This window comes from Zalophus californianus, chromosome 6 (assembly GCF_009762305.2).
Source record: "Zalophus californianus isolate mZalCal1 chromosome 6, mZalCal1.pri.v2, whole genome shotgun sequence".
Classification (NCBI taxonomy): domain Eukaryota; kingdom Metazoa; phylum Chordata; class Mammalia; order Carnivora; family Otariidae; genus Zalophus; species Zalophus californianus.
Window position 1 is genome coordinate 71,815,965 of NC_045600.1, and position 16,767 is coordinate 71,832,731.

The 16,767-nt window shown below is 45.4% G+C and overlaps 1 protein-coding gene across 6 annotated transcripts in view; it reads left to right on the forward strand.

Annotated features, from left to right (window-relative positions):
• Nucleotides 1–16,767, forward strand: part of ACIN1 (apoptotic chromatin condensation inducer 1) — a 34,250-nt gene that overhangs the window by 12,311 nt on the left and 5,172 nt on the right. For 4 of the 6 annotated variants that reach the window (XM_027569410.1, XM_027569408.1, XM_027569409.1 and 1 more), the window contains 6 exons: nt 921–1,006; nt 2,682–3,950; nt 4,441–4,656; nt 5,133–5,248; nt 12,621–12,762; nt 16,233–16,275. In XM_027569410.1, coding sequence (XP_027425211.1) covers nt 921–1,006; nt 2,682–3,950; nt 4,441–4,656; nt 5,133–5,248; nt 12,621–12,762; nt 16,233–16,275 — 1,872 coding nt within the window. Of the gene's footprint in view, nt 1–920; nt 1,007–2,681; nt 3,951–4,440; nt 4,657–5,132; nt 5,249–10,704; nt 10,852–12,620; nt 12,763–16,232; nt 16,276–16,767 lie in introns of those variants that run through there. The other 2 variants (XM_027569411.1, XM_027569413.1) reach the window with 2 other exon arrangements.

Below are 16,767 nucleotides of genomic sequence, written 5' to 3' on the forward strand. Positions count from 1 at the left end.
GTAATTTTATAGTTATTTGAGTTATTCATAATATGTAAATTGGCTTTGAGATATTTTTTTTTTTTAAAGATTTTATTTATTTATTTGAGAGAGAGAGAGAATGAGAGATAGAAAGCACAAGAGGGAAGAGGGTCAGAGGGAGAAGCAGACTCCCTGCTGAGCAGGAAGCCCGATGCGGGACTCGATCCCGGGACTCCAGGATCATGACCTGAGCCGAAGGCAGTCGCTTAACCGACTGAGCCACCCAGGCGCCCTGGCTTTGAGATATTGAAAATATTCCAGACATGCATAGCAGGAATTATTAATAAGAGCCTTCGAACTTTATTTTTATTTATTTATTTATTTAATTCCCCCCCCCCAAAGATTTTATTTATTTATTTGACAGAGAGAGACATAGCAAGAGAGGGAACACAAGTAGGGGGGGTGGGGGGAGAAGCAGACTCCCCGCTGAGACAGGAGCCCGATGCGGGGCTTGATCCCGGACCCTGGGATCATGACCTGAGCCGAAGGCAGACGCTTAATGACTGAGCCACCCAGGTGCCCCTATTTATTTATTTTTAAGATTTATTTCTTTATTCTTGAGAGAGAGCAAGCGAGCGAGCACATGGGAGCAGGGGGAGGGGCAGAGGGAGAGAGAGAAAATCCTCAAGCAGACTCCCCACTGAGTGCGGATCCCAACGTAGGGTTCGGTCTCAGGACCCTGAGATCGTGACCTGAGCCAAAGCCAGGAGTCAGACGCTTAACCAGCTGAGCCACCCAGGCGCCCCCCCCTTTAGAACTTTACATAATCTTCTGCGTAGAAGTTAAATTAATATAGATATGTATTGACCAGCTAATATATGCTATGATTGAATTTTAGAAAGCATCCTTGAATGAATGTTTATGCCATGAATCTGACTTGATTTTCTTTCATTTGATAGGAAAAAGCTCTATTTCTGAAGAGAAAGGTGAATCTGATGATGATAAACCAAGGAAAGGAGAAAGACGATCATCCAGGGTCAGACAGGTAACTCAAATATCTCTTAAAGCATCTATCACTTCTCTGGATACTGCTTTGGATGTCTCCTCCTTCTCTTCCTCCTAAGACTTTTTCAGAGTTGTGTTTCTTTAGATTTCTGTAGTCCTCTTCTTTTTCCACTTTTTCATTTTTATTTCATTTATGGGAGTTTGGGGGGGTGGTTTTTGGTTTTTTTTTTCAAAAGCACTCATTAGCATTTAATGAACCTCTCTCCATGTGGCTTCAAGCTACCAGGACACAGCACCCCCCAGCCCCCTTCATCTTCTCCTCAGCTCTTTTACTGAAAAATTTGGCCTTCACGATGATAGGCTGTTTGGGAGCTTTCCCTTTCCTGAAACTTTGTAGTAGCCTGAGTGCACCACGTCAGGAATAGGAGCAGCTCTAGGTTGTTTCTAGCAGCATTTACCCGTGTCTGCTCACTGACTAAGGTCCGTAGTTTGTCAAGGTTGACAGATGGGCAGAAGCTCTGGTTCCTCTTTAAGTGCTCATGCCTCATACTAACGTTTCCAGAGTAACCTGGGTGATATTTGCTGAAGTTGATCCTGTGATGATGTGTGTCTCCAGCATTACCCGGGCCTCCTCTGGCTTCCAGTGCTTGCTGATGTGGTTGTGGCTCAGGTGGCCCGCAGTTTCCGGGTCTTCCTTCCTGGATGACATGTGGGCAGCCCAGACGAAAGAGCTGGTTTTTTGTTTTCTAATTAGGTCTGCTCAGATTTCTAAGCAAATATATATAAATTAAAACTTAATTATGAAAGTTAACAGGCTGGTTTATATTCCTAAAGTACATTATTAGAAAAGACACAACTATTCAATTAGAACTTTAAAGCCATATGATACAGTGTTAAGTGAGCCAGAACACAAAAGTGTGTCTGTGTTATGATTATGACTATGGAAAAGAAATGAGGAAAAAATAAATATACCAAAATGATAAAAATAGTTACATTAAATGATGATAGGTAAGTTCCCCCACCCCCTTGCCACTTTCTAGATGTTCAGTTTGTATTTATTTATTTATTTTTTTTAAGATTTTATTTATTTGAGAGAGAGAGAATGAGAGATAGAGAGCATGAGAGGGAAGAGGGTCAGAGGGAGAAGCAGACTCCCCGCTGAGCAGGGAGCCCGATGCGGGACTCGATCCCAGGACTCCAGGATCATGACCCGAGCTGAAGGCAGTCGCTTAACCAGCTGAGCCACCCAGGCGCCCCAGTTTGTATTTATTTTTAAAGCTTGAAAGTAAAAAATGAATTAGTAGGGGCGCCTGGGTGGCTCAGTTGGTTAAGTGACTGCCTTCGGCTCAGGTCATGATCCCGGAGTCCCAGGATCGAGTCCCGCATCGGGCTCCCTGCTCAGCGGGGAGTTTGCTTCTCCCTCTGACCCTCCCCCCTCTCATGCGCTCTCTCTCTCAAATAAATAAATAAAAATCTTTAATAAAAAAAATAAAAAATGAACTAGTAGCGGTTTCATTATTGTATTCTATTTGCAGTCTCTTTTGATCCCCGTAAGAGCTTGATAGACCATGCTTGTTTACTGCCACACTTGTGTGTGTGGATGCAAGCTTGTATCATTGAGTTTCTCCTTCTTATGTGTATCTCCTGAGATACTTTTTTCTCTCTGTTGATAGTGAGCAAATATACTTGGATCCACTGTATATCTTTTCTTTCAGGCAAGAGCAGCTAAACTCTCTGAGTGTAGCCAGGTGGCTGAGGAGGAAGAGGATCAAGAAACACCTTCCAGAAATCTGAGGGTCAGAGCAGATCGAAATTTGAAAACAGAGGAGGAGGAAGAAGAGGAGGAAGAAGAGGAAGAAGAGGAGGAGGAGGAAGAGGAAGATGAAGGACAAAAATCTAGGGATGCACCAGTCATGAAACAACTTGAAGCAGAAGAGGGGGAAGAGATGCCCAGAGCAAAACCAGAGGAGGTGATAGATGAGAGACCCCAAACCATAAGATCCCAGGAACAGGAGGGGTTAGAGAGAGGAGGAAGAGTGACAAGGTCCCAGGAAGAAGCCAGAAGAAGTCTTATGGCCAGACATCAGCAGGAGAAAGAAATGAAAACAGTTTCTTCCCTTGAAGAAGAAGAAAAGGAAATAAAATCTTCAAAAGGCTTGGAGGAAAAATCAAAGTCCCCTTCCCCTCCTCGACTGACTGAAGATCTGGAGAAGGCCCCTCTTGTGCTACCACCAGAGCAGAATGCCAGTGAGGAGGAAACTCCCCCACCTTTACTTACCAAGGAAGCATCTTCTCCACCGCCTAATGCACAGCTCCAGGGTGAAGAAGAAATAGAGCCCATGGAAGGCCCAGCTCCCCCTGTCCTCACTCAGCTATCTCCTCCTAATACAGATGCTGAGGCCAGGGAGCTATTAGTATCTCAGCATACTGTCCAGTTGGTGGGAGGCCTGTCTCCTTTGTCAAGTCCTGCAGACACCAAAGCAGAATCTCTAGCAGACAAAGTGCCAGAGGAGAGTGTCCTGCCCCTAGTTCAGAAAAGCACACCAGCTGAATGCTCACCCCAGAAGGGTCTTGAAACTGAGTCAGAAAAATCTGCTCAACCACTCCCTCTTAAAATCGAGGAATTAGCACCGGCCAAAGGGATCACTGAGGAATCTCTGACACAGCTGTCGTTGGAACAGAAGGAAGGTAGAAGGGCTTCTCATACCCTTCTCCCAAGCCACAGATTAAAACAGTCAGCTGACTCCTCCTCAAGCCGGTCGTCCTCTTCATCCTCCAGTTCTAGATCAAGATCTCGCTCTCCTGACAGCTCAGGCTCTCAGTCTCACTCATCTCCAAGATCCAAGCAGAGAGATGTATCTCGGGCACGTACTCACACCAACCCTCGTGGTAGATCCGAGATGGGCTCCCGATCCACATCAGAGTCCAGGTCACGTTCCCGTTCCCGTTCCCGTTCTCGTTCAGCTTCAAGCAACAGCAGAAAAGTAAGTGTGGGAAGTTCTTGGGTGCGTTGATGTTTTGTTTGTATTCCAGTGTTTTTCAACCCCAGGAGAACTATTATAATTTCTGGCAGGAATGGGAAAAGCTTCCTTTACTCCCCAGGTCAGTGATTACTTTCCTATCATTTCTGAGTCTAATTTTTAATTCATTGATCCCTAAGTAGAGTCCTTTTTCATTTTTTTGAGTCCCTTTAATTCCAAAGTTGAATCATTTACCCATCTTCAGTAGACTATAAACTTGAAGATACGGACATGCCTTTTTACATGGGTATCTTAGTATCCTAGCACCTACTTGGGACTTAATAAATAATTTGAATACTCTAGGAAGTCAAGGAGATCACGAACTCAAAGAGGAATAAACATAGGGAGAGAAGGGTCCAAAGTATTAACTGAGTCCACGGAAGCTGGAAAACTCAGTGATGTACTGAATATATACCATATAAAATGATTTGCCTTATGTGCTTCATTTCTTCAGTCTCTGAGCCCTGGAGTCTCCAGGGACAGCAGCACCAGCTACACTGAAACCAAAGATCCCTCTTCTGGTCAGGAGGTTGCAACTCCACCAGTGCCACAACTGCAGGTCCTTGAGCCAAAGGAAAGGACTTCCACCTCATCCTCTATCCGAGTGAGGCATTTGAGCCAACCTGAGCCAGCTGAAAAGCATGTGACCCAGAGGTTACAACCTGAGCGGGTAGGCTATCATGCCCCCTCCCTAGAAGGAGATGGAGGATTAGGCATGATTTTCCCTTTTGTCTTAGCTAGCCTGGATAAGGTTCAGTAGAAATATGGATGGTTGGGGATACCTGTAAGATTCCACTGAACTCCGTTCCAGCTCCCTGGTTCATGAAAGCTCTATAAGGAGGCTAGGCATCAGGTTTCTCATTTCCAGGGCTCCCAGGGTCACTTGCACAGAATGTCTCCTTTTTTTCTGCCCCAAAGGAAGCCTTTTCTCAGTTCTCTCAAAAAAGAATTCTAATAAAATGATTGTTGGCATAGAAATTCTTTAAGCAGCATTCCATTCCACTTTGTAAATGAAAATAACAAAGATCTATAGGGCTAAGTGTGGAGCTGCCACTGTCTTTTATTACCAGCTCCAGGTTTAAAGAAGAGGAACCAAGCAGATTTAAGTACGTTGCTATGGGTGTTTTGCTATGTTTGTCCTGACAGGGGAGCCCAAAGAAGTGTGAAGCTGAAGAGGCAGAGCCACCAGCTGCCACACAGCCCCAAACCTCAGAGACCCAGACCGCTCACCTACCAGAATCAGAAAGGATTCATCACACTGTGTAAGTAATCTATCTCAGCTGGGGTATAACAAGGGACTGGGAGTGTGGAATAGTTCTTTGCTCCCTGGGTTTCTTTGACTAAGCAGTCCTAGTTTCCTTTTAAAACAAAGGCAGAGCTTTATCTGGACAAAGGCTAGGCCTCAGTTGTTATGTTGAGAGCTGCCACCGGAATTCTTAAGGTATTCTGAAAAGTGGTGGTTAGAGCATAAGGAAACCCATTTCTGAGATCATCTGACCAAAATAGTTCCTTTGAGGAGCAGGTAGCAGAGGCTTTGGTTTCCAAACTCAAGGCAGTGTAAAGGAGTTGACTCAGGGCATCTTAACTCAAGTTTACCAGCTACATCTGAGCCTAGGAACAGAGTTTAATAAAGGATATCAAGAGTCTACCAAGAAAGTCACAGGAGGGTGTTGTTTTTGAGTTTCTGTTGTTTTCCTTAGTTATTAGCTGTCTTTTTATTAAGCACCGTCTATCTTAGTTCTTACGGGATACAGTACAGCAAAATGTGAGGCATATGCAATCAGAAGTTTGTTTTTGGGCCCCTAAGACCCTTGGATTGATTTTTACCATTTACTTAATTAATGTTAGCTTTTATTTCTTATATTTAGTTCTAGAAAAATACAGGTAAGAGCAGGTATATCATTCGTTCATTATTCTGCACTAGGTACTATATGTTAAAAAGCTGTTGAACCCAAATTCCTGGCTTTAGAGTCCCATGGAAAATGAAAAGCAAAATATTTTGGAAATAAGATTGTTTAGCTTTTAGACATCAAGAATCCTGTATTGCTTTAGTGAACATCCAGGGTAGACGGTTGGCCTAAAGTTGTTCTATGTTGGTTTTTATGTCATTTTTAACACTAGTACTACCAGTATGATTTTTCCCCTTTGTGCAAAAGTCTAATAATTCACACACTTTTGAGAGCTTCAGACTATCTTACCTCTGATTTTGGAGGGTGGTGGGCAGGTGACATGATTTATTATCTCATTTCCTTACGGGTTTAATACTAGTTTTGTATTCCTTACTATCTATATAGCTTTTGTCTTGGGGTTATACCCTTGCTACTGTCTTTTCTAACGGTCTTGCCTCTGCTGCCATCTTGTGGCCGTTACTTTTTTGGTTTGAAAGTCAAAAGTTCACTCTACTTCCTTTGAAAAGTTTTGTTTTTCCCTTTTGGGGTGGGTACGTTATCCTTTGGAGAGGGTTTTTCTTCTAGGACCGTAAAGTGAAAACCCAGCGGATTCTGGAAGGTGTTCAGGATTCCCCAGCTACACCATCGATGAGGAAATGGGGTGACACCTTCCTGCCCTCCCCTACCCCACCCATGGGGGTACAGCATGTCCTTTGTATAAGGGCAGCTTTGAAATAGGTGTTGACAGTCTGCTAGTAATTGGGCCTGAGGAACTGCCTCCTATACCCCTTGTGAAGCAAGTAATTTTCTGAAAAGGTTTTGCTTTGCCCTAAAACTTCAGTTGGTCTGTGAGATCCTGGCAGCAAAATGGCACTTGATGCTATTTTGAAACATCTTTATTTCTGGACTTTAGCATGCAAGTCCAGGGCATATGAAGCTTGGAGTCCTGTACAGAGTTTTTCTCCCCATGTAAAGGTGCCCTTGATCCTCCATTTTATGACTGAGGTAATCTAGTCACATTGATTCCAACAAGGTGACAGGCAAGTGGCAAATACTGAGACTGTCCATTGTTGCGTAGGCACGCTTCAGTGAAGCAGCCTATAGGTGAGAAATGCAATCTGAGCTCAGGAGTAGCTCACACACATCCCCTTTACCCACTTTCCCTCTGCCTATCTTCCAGATGGTCTCTTCAGCAGCCTAATAAAAAGACATGCCCAAGGGTTTAAACTCATAGGCTATTCTGGCATTGGATTTGGTAAATGAATCTTTGAGAGGTTTACCTACATTTCTGGAAGCCCTACTGCATCTGATTCACAACAGTCCTAGTCTTTCATCACTCTAGAGTCCTAGTTTTCAGCCTAGTGACCTCTGGAGCCCCTGGCCAATTTTAAAAGTGGGATCAGCAGTGCTAAATGGAAAAGACTATTTGTGGCTTAACCTCGGTTTTCCTGTCTCAACAAAAGACAGAGTTAGGGCCTGTTGATTCGGTAAAGTGTTTAAAAAAAAAAAAAAGACTTCAAGGACCTGTCAGCACCTGGAAGAGATTGCCTAACTTTTTCTGTGCTTTGTTAAATCCATTCTGATTCTGATTGTGCCCTGAGGAATTCTTAATTTATGAGGTAAGGTATCTTGTCATTGCTTGGAGCAGGAATTTGTGAGCCCTCAGTCCTATTTCATTTGAGCCATGTTCCAAAATCCAATCTTCTGCCTGCTATGGATATAACAAAAGTGTCTTCATACAGCAGAAAATAATGCTACTGTTTTTACATTAAAAAAAAAAAATGGGGGGAGAAAAGAACTTTTGTGTGAGCAACTGTATTATCCAGCAGTAGTTAATTCAAACCTGAATTTTTCTAAATACAACTTTGCTGAGTACACAACCCTTACAGGCAGTAGCAGCTTTGGGCTTTTGGCTTATTATGTTAATTTGTCCTTTTGTCTGAGTACGAGGAAGAAAATAGTCCTTTAAGCCAGTATGACAATGTAATGGTTACTCTCCAGGGAATCTACAGTACCAATATGCCAAATAATGCATAATTTTTAAAAGAATTTATTATCATCAATAGCATTTGCTTACTGAGAAATTGGAATCTAAGAACATACCCCCAAAATCATATCATCCTTGGTTATCTTGAAACCAAGATTGAAACCGGTATTCTATATTTAAGTCTCACTGCTTGAGAATAGTCACATCCCACTATTTCATATCAGGTCCTCAGCTCCTCATGAATTTTCTACAGTAACTAAAATTCAAACACGCCTGTAGAAATTTCCTTTTCTGTTAGTTTCTCTGACTCTTAATTAGATATGAATTATAATGTGATGTTGTTAGTCTCCAAGTAGTTCTGTCCTTCCCTTTCCTTCTGGGCTGCAAATGCTTTGTGTGCTGTTCAGTTATGGATAGAGCTCTCCCACCCCCAAGCCCCCATGCAATTTCACAGATTTTTCAAAGATATCAGAAATATTTGTGCAAGAACTTAAATGTGGGAAGGGAGATGCCTAGATGCCTTTTGTTTAAAAAGGACTACAAAGAAAAGCTGCATGGGCCTCTGACAAGTAGCTAACAAGGTTTTGGGACCGATCCTGCAAATAGATTTGAGTCCCTTGTGGGGGCAGTTTCAAGGATTCCTCATTTTCTTATGAAAATAAAGTCTTAGGAATCTTGGATCCCACAGAATTGTTTGTGGGGAAATAGATGGCACAAACTCACTGTGTCTTAAGGCCAAGGATAACGTCGTAAAATTCTTATTCTTGAAAAAATGAGAAAGAATTTCCAGTGAAAGAAAAATTCTTCCTCCAAGGAAGCTACTTCTGGAGAGGCGTATTGGCAGCTGAAACTATCTTAGGACAATTGATGGATAGGGAACATTTATTTGAGGATGTTGGAAGGTAACATTCTTTGTGAGGTAACATTCTCTGTGGGAGTTCCATCTAAAATAATGTTTAAGAAGAAAAGTTTGGGGTGCTTTCTGGCTCAGTTGGTAGAGCATGCGACTCTTGATCTCGGGGTCATGAGTTCAAACCCCACATTGGCGTAGAGCTTACTTGAAGAAGAAGAAGAAGAGGAAGAAGAAGAAGAAAACTTTTAGTTCAGCAAGCAATTATTAAAGTGTCCACTTGGTATATACACAATGACAGCCTAATTCAGAAATATTTACTGAGCATTTCTTTGTGTTAGGCCCTGGGCTAGGGATTAAGGGATGTAGTCCCTGACCTTGAGGAATCCTGCAAGGTGGAGGCGAGGGGCAAGTCAACCAGTGGTTATTATACAGAATGATGAGGTCCTTGCTGAAAACCTGTCAGACCAACTACTGAATGCCTTCGCATCAGAGAAAGCGCAGTCTATTCTGAGAAAACTCAGAAAAAGCTCCATTAGGTGGTATCAAATGAGATAATGGCCTATTAAATATACATGATTTTATGCGTATCCTTACCTTGACTTGGAGTGTTGTCCAAGCCAGACTCATAAGGGCAAAGCCTTATCACACTGTCCATGAGTTAGGTATTGTTGTGATCCCCACTTTACAGATAAAGTAAGAGATACACAGGATCAGAGACTCGCCCAGTGTCACAGAACTTGTATGGGAGCACGGTCGGGCCATGATTGGGCCCTGGCCAGCTTGACTGTAGAGCTCTCAGTTTTACTGAACAGATAGGGACCACTAAGTGAAAGGGAACTTTCAAAACATGACCACTTTAACATGTAGTCGGCATGTACCAGATTTTAAGTAATGGGGAGGAAAATTTATTCTGGCTGAAAGCTCTGGTATTACAAATGAGATGATACCAAGCTTTTGATTAAATACCTTACTGTTAAACCTTTGCTGCCACTAGGATGCAAAAGGATCACCTTTGCAGTCAACAAAGGAGTCTTTTTGAGCGTCTACTGAGTGCTTTTTTTGAACGATTAGAGTCAGCTTCTTATTTCACATTTAGTCTGGTGAACATGCCCATGATTAATTTCCATTTAGTTCCCAAACACTTCCGGCCCAGCAGAACCCCACCACCCCGTGTAACAGCTCTCTCACTTCGGCTTCTTATCTAACTTTGGAGCCCCCACCTTGGAGCCCTTGTTCCAAGAAGTGGCCTTCGTGCTTCAGCTACCCAAGGTCCCCTTGCCCTGTTTATCCTTTTCCTTTCTGGCTCCAGTGGACCCCGGGGCAGGGTGACCTTATTAAAGACTCTGTGAAACAAAGTTGTCTGTCATCTCTTCAGAGACACCTTTCTCCTTCTCTACTGATAATTCCAAAAGGAACTCTGCTATCCTCTCCTCCCGCCATCCCTGGAGAAAGGACAGGTTGGAGTAATAACACGTGGTCATTGCTTGGGGTGAGCAGCCAGCTAGCTACTGTAGTGATTGGGTAGTGCCTGTTCTCATCCCACCTTCCCGCAGGAACAGCTGACTGGCTTCTAGGATAGAGGGAGGTGGGCACATAAAAAATTGCTCATGACCCTCCATTCTGTGTCTCTTTCAACTTTGGCTTTGTTGTCTTCCTTCTTGAATCATTTTTTCACTCCCGAGCTCTGCTGTTTCCCTTCCCTCTATTCTCTGGAATCTTCCAAGAAAGCAGCTGTAACTTTGTATGTCCTCTCCACCCAGCCCCCTCCCCCTGGGAAGACAAGGAGAGCGCACCCTTTCCCTCTGGGGTTAGGCCTTGGTAGCTGTTGTAACCTGAGAAAAGAAGGAAAAGGGCCAGGCCTATTGAGCCAGCAGTGAGCTCCCTGTGGCCTGCCAGAGGATAAGAACCTTGCTCACTCAGCGCCCTCCCTCTTCTCTTTCCCCTCCCCTGCTGCAGCAGGGCCCTCCCCCATCCGCACACACGGGCTGCTGGGTAAGTGGCAAGATGGCTCCCCTGCATGTCTCCGGCTGATCGCCGCCGCTCCGCCAATACAATAGAGCCAGCCACTACCAGCAGCCTGGCCCTCTTCCTCCTCCTTCTCCAGAGAGACCAATCCAGCCGAACTCGGGGTTTGCCGTGAGGACTTAACGCTTATCTCTTAAAGCCAGATCTATTTTAGCCTCCCCTCACCACCACCACCACCACCTCCCCTTCCATTTACCATTTTTTGGATCCCCAGTTGCTGCATCTCGATTTTCTCTCTCTGGATCGGGTGGCTGGGGAGGAGGTGGTGGGCTCTTGGGACAAGGAAGGTGTTGTGGGTTTTTTTTTTAATTTTTTAGGATTTTTTTTGTTTGGTTTTTGTTATTTCTTCCATTCCAGAAAGGGATAAACAGCACTTCCAGGGGGAGAAAAAAAATCATGTTATCAGAAAGCAAAGAAGGGTGAGAGCTTCACATTTCCATGTATCCCTTTTCCCCACCGCTCTAGCCTACCTCCTCTTCCTTCTGTTCCCCATGGCTTTCATTCCGTCTTTTCGTTTTGGTTTGTTTTCAGTCATTCTGCTTTCTCCCTTTGTCCTTCCTGCCTGATTTCTAATTGGCCCAACTTGCCCTCTCCGTGTGGGAAATAGGTATTTTTTTGGATAAGTCTTTTCTTTAGATTTAGGCAGTTGAATCGCGTGTTTCTGTGGGGGCCGGTTAGCTGGGGGCACAGTTCCGATTTTCCCCTCCCCCTTCCCGTGCATCCCTCCCTGCCTGCTCTGGGGAGCCTGTTCTGACCTCTGAGTGTCAGTCAGCCTGTGGGGAATGCTGAATTTTCTGGTGGTGGTTATCAGCGTGGGGAGGCTTGGTTTCCCCTCTCCTGGGTCTTAGGCCCCTGATCATCTTAATCTGATTTTTTTCCCCCAGTGTTTGGGTGGTAGTGGGAGTGAGATTAAGAGATAGAAGTTAGGGATGAAGACAGAAAAAGGAGATGGGAAGATAGTTTATCTGAAGTGCATCTCTGGGATTCGTTGCCTGAAATGGGAGCTAACTTATGTGATTCAGAGTGGGGGTGGGGGGGATTCAGGATTTGTAGTGGGGAGGGGATATAGGGTGTGGGGGAGGGTGTGTCCCGACTGGGAGGCCTGCTCTCTTTATCTCTTGGAAGTTGGAATGAGGGAGTGGGAGAAACTGGGTGAAAGCCGAATGTAAGAACAATTCCTACACCTCTGAGCAGGTAAAAGTGGCCTGATTCTTCTCTGAGCTTTCAGACTCCAGCATTTGTCATTTTTCCTTTTGGATGAGAGGGTCCTTATTGAAGTTTGAACCCTCCCCAGCCCTACTTTCCCTGCAACCACTCCCCCTCCCAATTTCTCCATTCCTGTTGTTTCCACATCCTGTGGGTCGCTAGGCCTTATTAAGCAGTTGATTATAAACACAAGGTTGGGATCACTTGCCACAGCCATTCTTTCTTGTCTTCTTAAGCAATCAGGCTTCCCTTAATTTCTCATGCAATTTTGTTAAAGATGCCTATGGCCAGGGGATAGGGAGGCCACATGGTTGTGGGCAAATCACACTTTTGAGGGACTGTGTCCAGAGGAGTATGTTTCTCCTTTCATGTAAGAGTACTCTGGCGAATTACCTAAAAACAGTTGGGAGTCTTGACCCCACACATCACAGCTTTATCCCATCTGGGCAGTGGGTGGCTGTGGTTGCTACGATCTGTGCTCTTTCCCCAAGGAAAACAGTTTCCCAGTTTTCCTGTGGGGGCAGGGTCTCTAGTCTCATCTGAAAAGCAGCCCTCCCAACCCCACCCTAAGTGATGAGGCATGGGGGTTTCCTGACCCAAAACCTAACGTCTTGCTCTCTCTTCCCCTTGATTCTTTCCTGCCCTTCCCTCCCTACCTCTCCCCATACTGTCAGTGAGGAGAAGGAGGAAGTGACCATGGACACAAGTGAAAACAGACCTGAAAATGAGGTTCCAGAACCCCCCGTGCCTATTGCAGACCAAGTCAGCAATGATGACCGCCCAGAGGGCAGTGCTGAAGATGAGGAGAAGAAAGAGGTAAATTTCCAAGCCACCTGTTGGGGTGGGTGGGCAGGAGTGGGCCTAGGGGAAAGAGTAGACCACTTTGGTGATCCCTCTTACACAGTGGGATAGCTTAAAGAAGGGGGTAGGCCAACTTTGGATCACGATAGGGCCAAGGGAGAATTCGCTGGTTTAGCAAGGGAGACCCTTTGTTATGGGGACAGGGCTCATTCATTCCTCTTTCTTTGTTGGGGAAGTGCAGTCCAGACTCTTGGAAGTTTGTAACTAAAGGAAAAGTCAGTTAATGGACCTTTATCCAAGACCCAGGCCCAGCTTTCCTTGTGGTAACTGTTAGCTTTCCCTCCTTTTTAAAAGCTTGTGGGAGGGAGCTCAACGCCATCTAGTGGGCTTTGGTGGTTCTCAGCCGAGGAGGCGTGCTGAGGAATTTTTGTTCCTCCTCTGCCCTCTAGTGGTCATATTGCAGAGATGTAGCTACTTAAGAAGCCAGCACTTGGGGTGATCCCAAAGGCCCCTTCTCCATATATTTCTGACTCCTCTGCTTCCTTTTTTGGCATATATGTTATCTCGTATCCTGCACCCAATTCAGGGGGCTCCCCCCATCAGAGCCAGCGAAGTCTTCTTGGCTCTTAAAGTAATAGAGAAAGAATTAGCTGGGTTTGGGACTGGGGTAACAGGATGGGAGGGACTGTCGTGTGTGTAGCCTTTCTTTGGTGTGTGTTGCGGGGGTGGGGGCCGGTGAAAGTGATTTGATGTGCAGAATATTATTTATTACAAGGTCCTTCTTCCCCGTAAAACTTTGTCCAAGTACCTCATGTACGGTAATCCGCCCGTAAAATAAAACCCTGCCCAACTGGCCAATCGCTGATGCCGCCTCTTCCTCTGGACCCACCCGCTGCTACTGAGCTGCCCAATCAGAGCCGAGTCTGCTATCCAGGTGTCTTGGCCAGAGGGGGGCATGTATATGGGATCCTGTGATGGGCCCCCTTTTGCCTCCCTGCCTTGCTTACATCAGGGGGCCAAGAAGAGCACTGTTCTGGAGAGACTTGTATTGAGAAAGCAAAAAGCATTTGGAAAGGGGTGGACTTGCATCATCTCCCTATTTGGGACACCCCAAGAAGAGCTTGTGTCAGTGCTGGGGCGCCTGCCCACATGCCCTTACCCTTTTGAGGACTGTGGGTTGCCTTGTTTGCTACAGACTGTTGGGATCCCCATCTAGGGCACCAAGACCTCCTAAAGAGTCAATGTTTGTGATCACAGTGCCGTGCTGTAAAATACCGAGTGGAGGCTCTCGGCTTAAGCTGTAACGACTAGGAGCCCTGCAGAGAAGTCTAGGGTTTGAGCCCAGGGATTTAATGCTGATGACAGCCAGCCATGTATCACCACTTGCTCATCAGATGGACTTTTCCTTTGGTCCCTGTTGTCCATGGTGAAGGGCAGCATGTTGGTTGCTCCAACTTCTCCTCCATCCCTGGAGGCAGGGGCTCATCCATCCACCTGACTGGAACCACTGTCTCAGCTGGAGTCCCTGAGGAGATGCCACACACAACTCTCAGAAGAAAAGTATTCTGACCTTGCTGCTGAATGTGTGCCAGGTCCTGGGGCTATCCACCTACTACCCCCAGGCTGCCTTCATCAGAGGCTCCATGATCCCACTCGGTGAGAGGACCCCTTCCCCATTTACAGGCAGAGGAGAAAGGGACTCAAGTCATCACCTGGATTCCAAGTATTGGGTGGTGGTATTGCTGGATCTTGCCACTGGTGGACATAGGGTCCTGCCTGCCTCTCACGATAAAAGGCCAGGACCATTCCTGCTACTCAGAGGCCATCTCATCAGGGACTGCAAGATGATGCCCCTACAGGGCTGGGACTGATGTCTCTGCCCCTTTTCCCCCCGTACCCCTCGCTGAGCCTGGCCACCGCCAGTGAACTGTCTTGACATCATGGAAACTGGGCAGCGTCCCCCCACACGTTTTCCTCCCGCCCCCCCTGCGCCCCTGGGAGGACTCTGGCAGTGCCGTGCTGACCACCACGCCGTGCGCCCACCTTTTTTGCCAACCCAACCCCCCACCAATTGCACAGCGCCTAGCAGGGAGGGCTCATTCTGATTGGACCGGCGGTTGACTAGATACAGTACACAGTGAGGTGCGATTGGCTGAACTGAAGATCCCAGGTGTGAGATGGTACCTGGAACATTTGTCATATTCCTAGTTATTTTCTTCTTTATTTTCTTCTTCTTTTTATTTAATCTTTTATTTTGATTATTTTCTCTTTATTTTTCTGATTTCTTTATTGGATTTATTTATTTATTTGGTTCATGTTTTTCCTGTTTTAATTAAGACCTTTTTTTTTCTTTCTTTTCTTTTTTTCTTTTTTTTTTTTTCCTCACTAACTTACCCATCAAGAGCGGCCTGGCTAGGGGTCAGGCTGGCCCTTAACAGAGACCAAGGAGACTTGGTTAGACGACACAAACGGGGCTGGGGGGTGGACGGGGAAAGGGGATTTCATCAAGAGGGTCCTGCCCTACCCTTTAGAAGGGTGGTAGGTCTTAGTTTTTCCAGAAATAAGCACTTAAATCTAAAAACACTCTAATCCCCTTTTCTCTCTCTCTTTTTGCTCTGTCCATAGTCTTTCTCCCACTGAGTGTTTGGGGCAGAAACTTGCTCGATGGCAGGTTTGGGAGTTTCTGGTCCTTGGCAGAGCCCCCTGAGGTTTAAGCCCTGTTGGAGAGGAAACAGTAAGGCTCTGCTAGAGCTCTATACAGTGGGATGGAAAGCTGGAGGCTCCCTGGGGACAATCTGCCCCTCAAAAAAAAAAAAAAAAAACAGCCCTTCCTTTACCAAAGACACCTTGAAAGTCTTTCTGCTGGCCCTTGGCTCAGGAAGCCTCATCTCTGGTGGGTCTAGTGCTGCACTGTAGGGGTGTGGACAGCCTTAACAGGCTGCTGTCCGAGTGACTCAAAGCCACAGTCAATGGATGTCAGGCTAAGACATTGAGAAAAGGAGGAGGCTTACCTTGTTGCAGTGATCATCCCAAAGTTGGTTTTCCTTGTTTCCTCGTGTTTTCTGAGAGTTTGCAAGGAGACCAAGGAGGACTAGATGACCCAGTTCTGGGCATATTTTGTTGGGTTTGGCGTCCTCTCAACCTGTAGAGACAGTGGAAGAGGGCAAGACCCATGCCTTTAAAGGGCTGGGAGGCTCCTGAATTCCTCTTCCAGCTTATTTCTGGTTAAGCTAATACACAGGTGTGGTATGGACTAGATGACTTTTCCCTGCTGTGATGTTTGATTTTATTTTTTTCTCTAACTTGCATTGATTCTGCTTCGTTTTTGCCGTTTGCCGCTTCTGTTTTGGTCTCTGTCTGTCTCTGTGTCTCTCTCTCTCTGTGTCTTTGGAGCCTATGCTAAGACTGCCCCATCTAACCTCCTTCCCCCCTCTCTGTGGGGTGTGTCTCTTTCTCTTTCCCCCCCCCTTTTCTTCTCTATACAGAGCTCGCTGCCCAAATCATTCAAGAGGAAGATCTCCGTTGTCTGTAAGTCTAGCCCCAAATCCCTGATAAAGGTCAGGAGTACCATAAAAATCAGTTCATAAAGAAATAGGTTCCCATTCCCTCTCAGTGGCATTCTTAGGTCACCCCTTCCCACCCCACTCCCTCCATCCAGCAAATCTACATCTTCTTGGCATATGTAGGGTTCTATTTTGAAATTCAGAACTTCAGATAATTACTGTCATTTTTCCCAGGTCACATTTTTTCTTAACTAATGACACTGAGGTGTCTCTCTCACCATTTCCTATCTAGCCGTACATGCATTTCCTCTTTCAGATATCTGAACCCTCAGAACCAGCAGTGGGTTTGAGGGACTTTTCTTTAATGTTTAGTAGTAGTTTATCCTTTATTCATTTTTAACATTTTCCCAGTGAGGAACTCTAAATCGACAAAAGTGTAATAGATCTTTATAACTTAATATGAAGTCATAGTGTGAAAATGAACCTAAAGCATGATCAGATCATGTCACAATCTTAA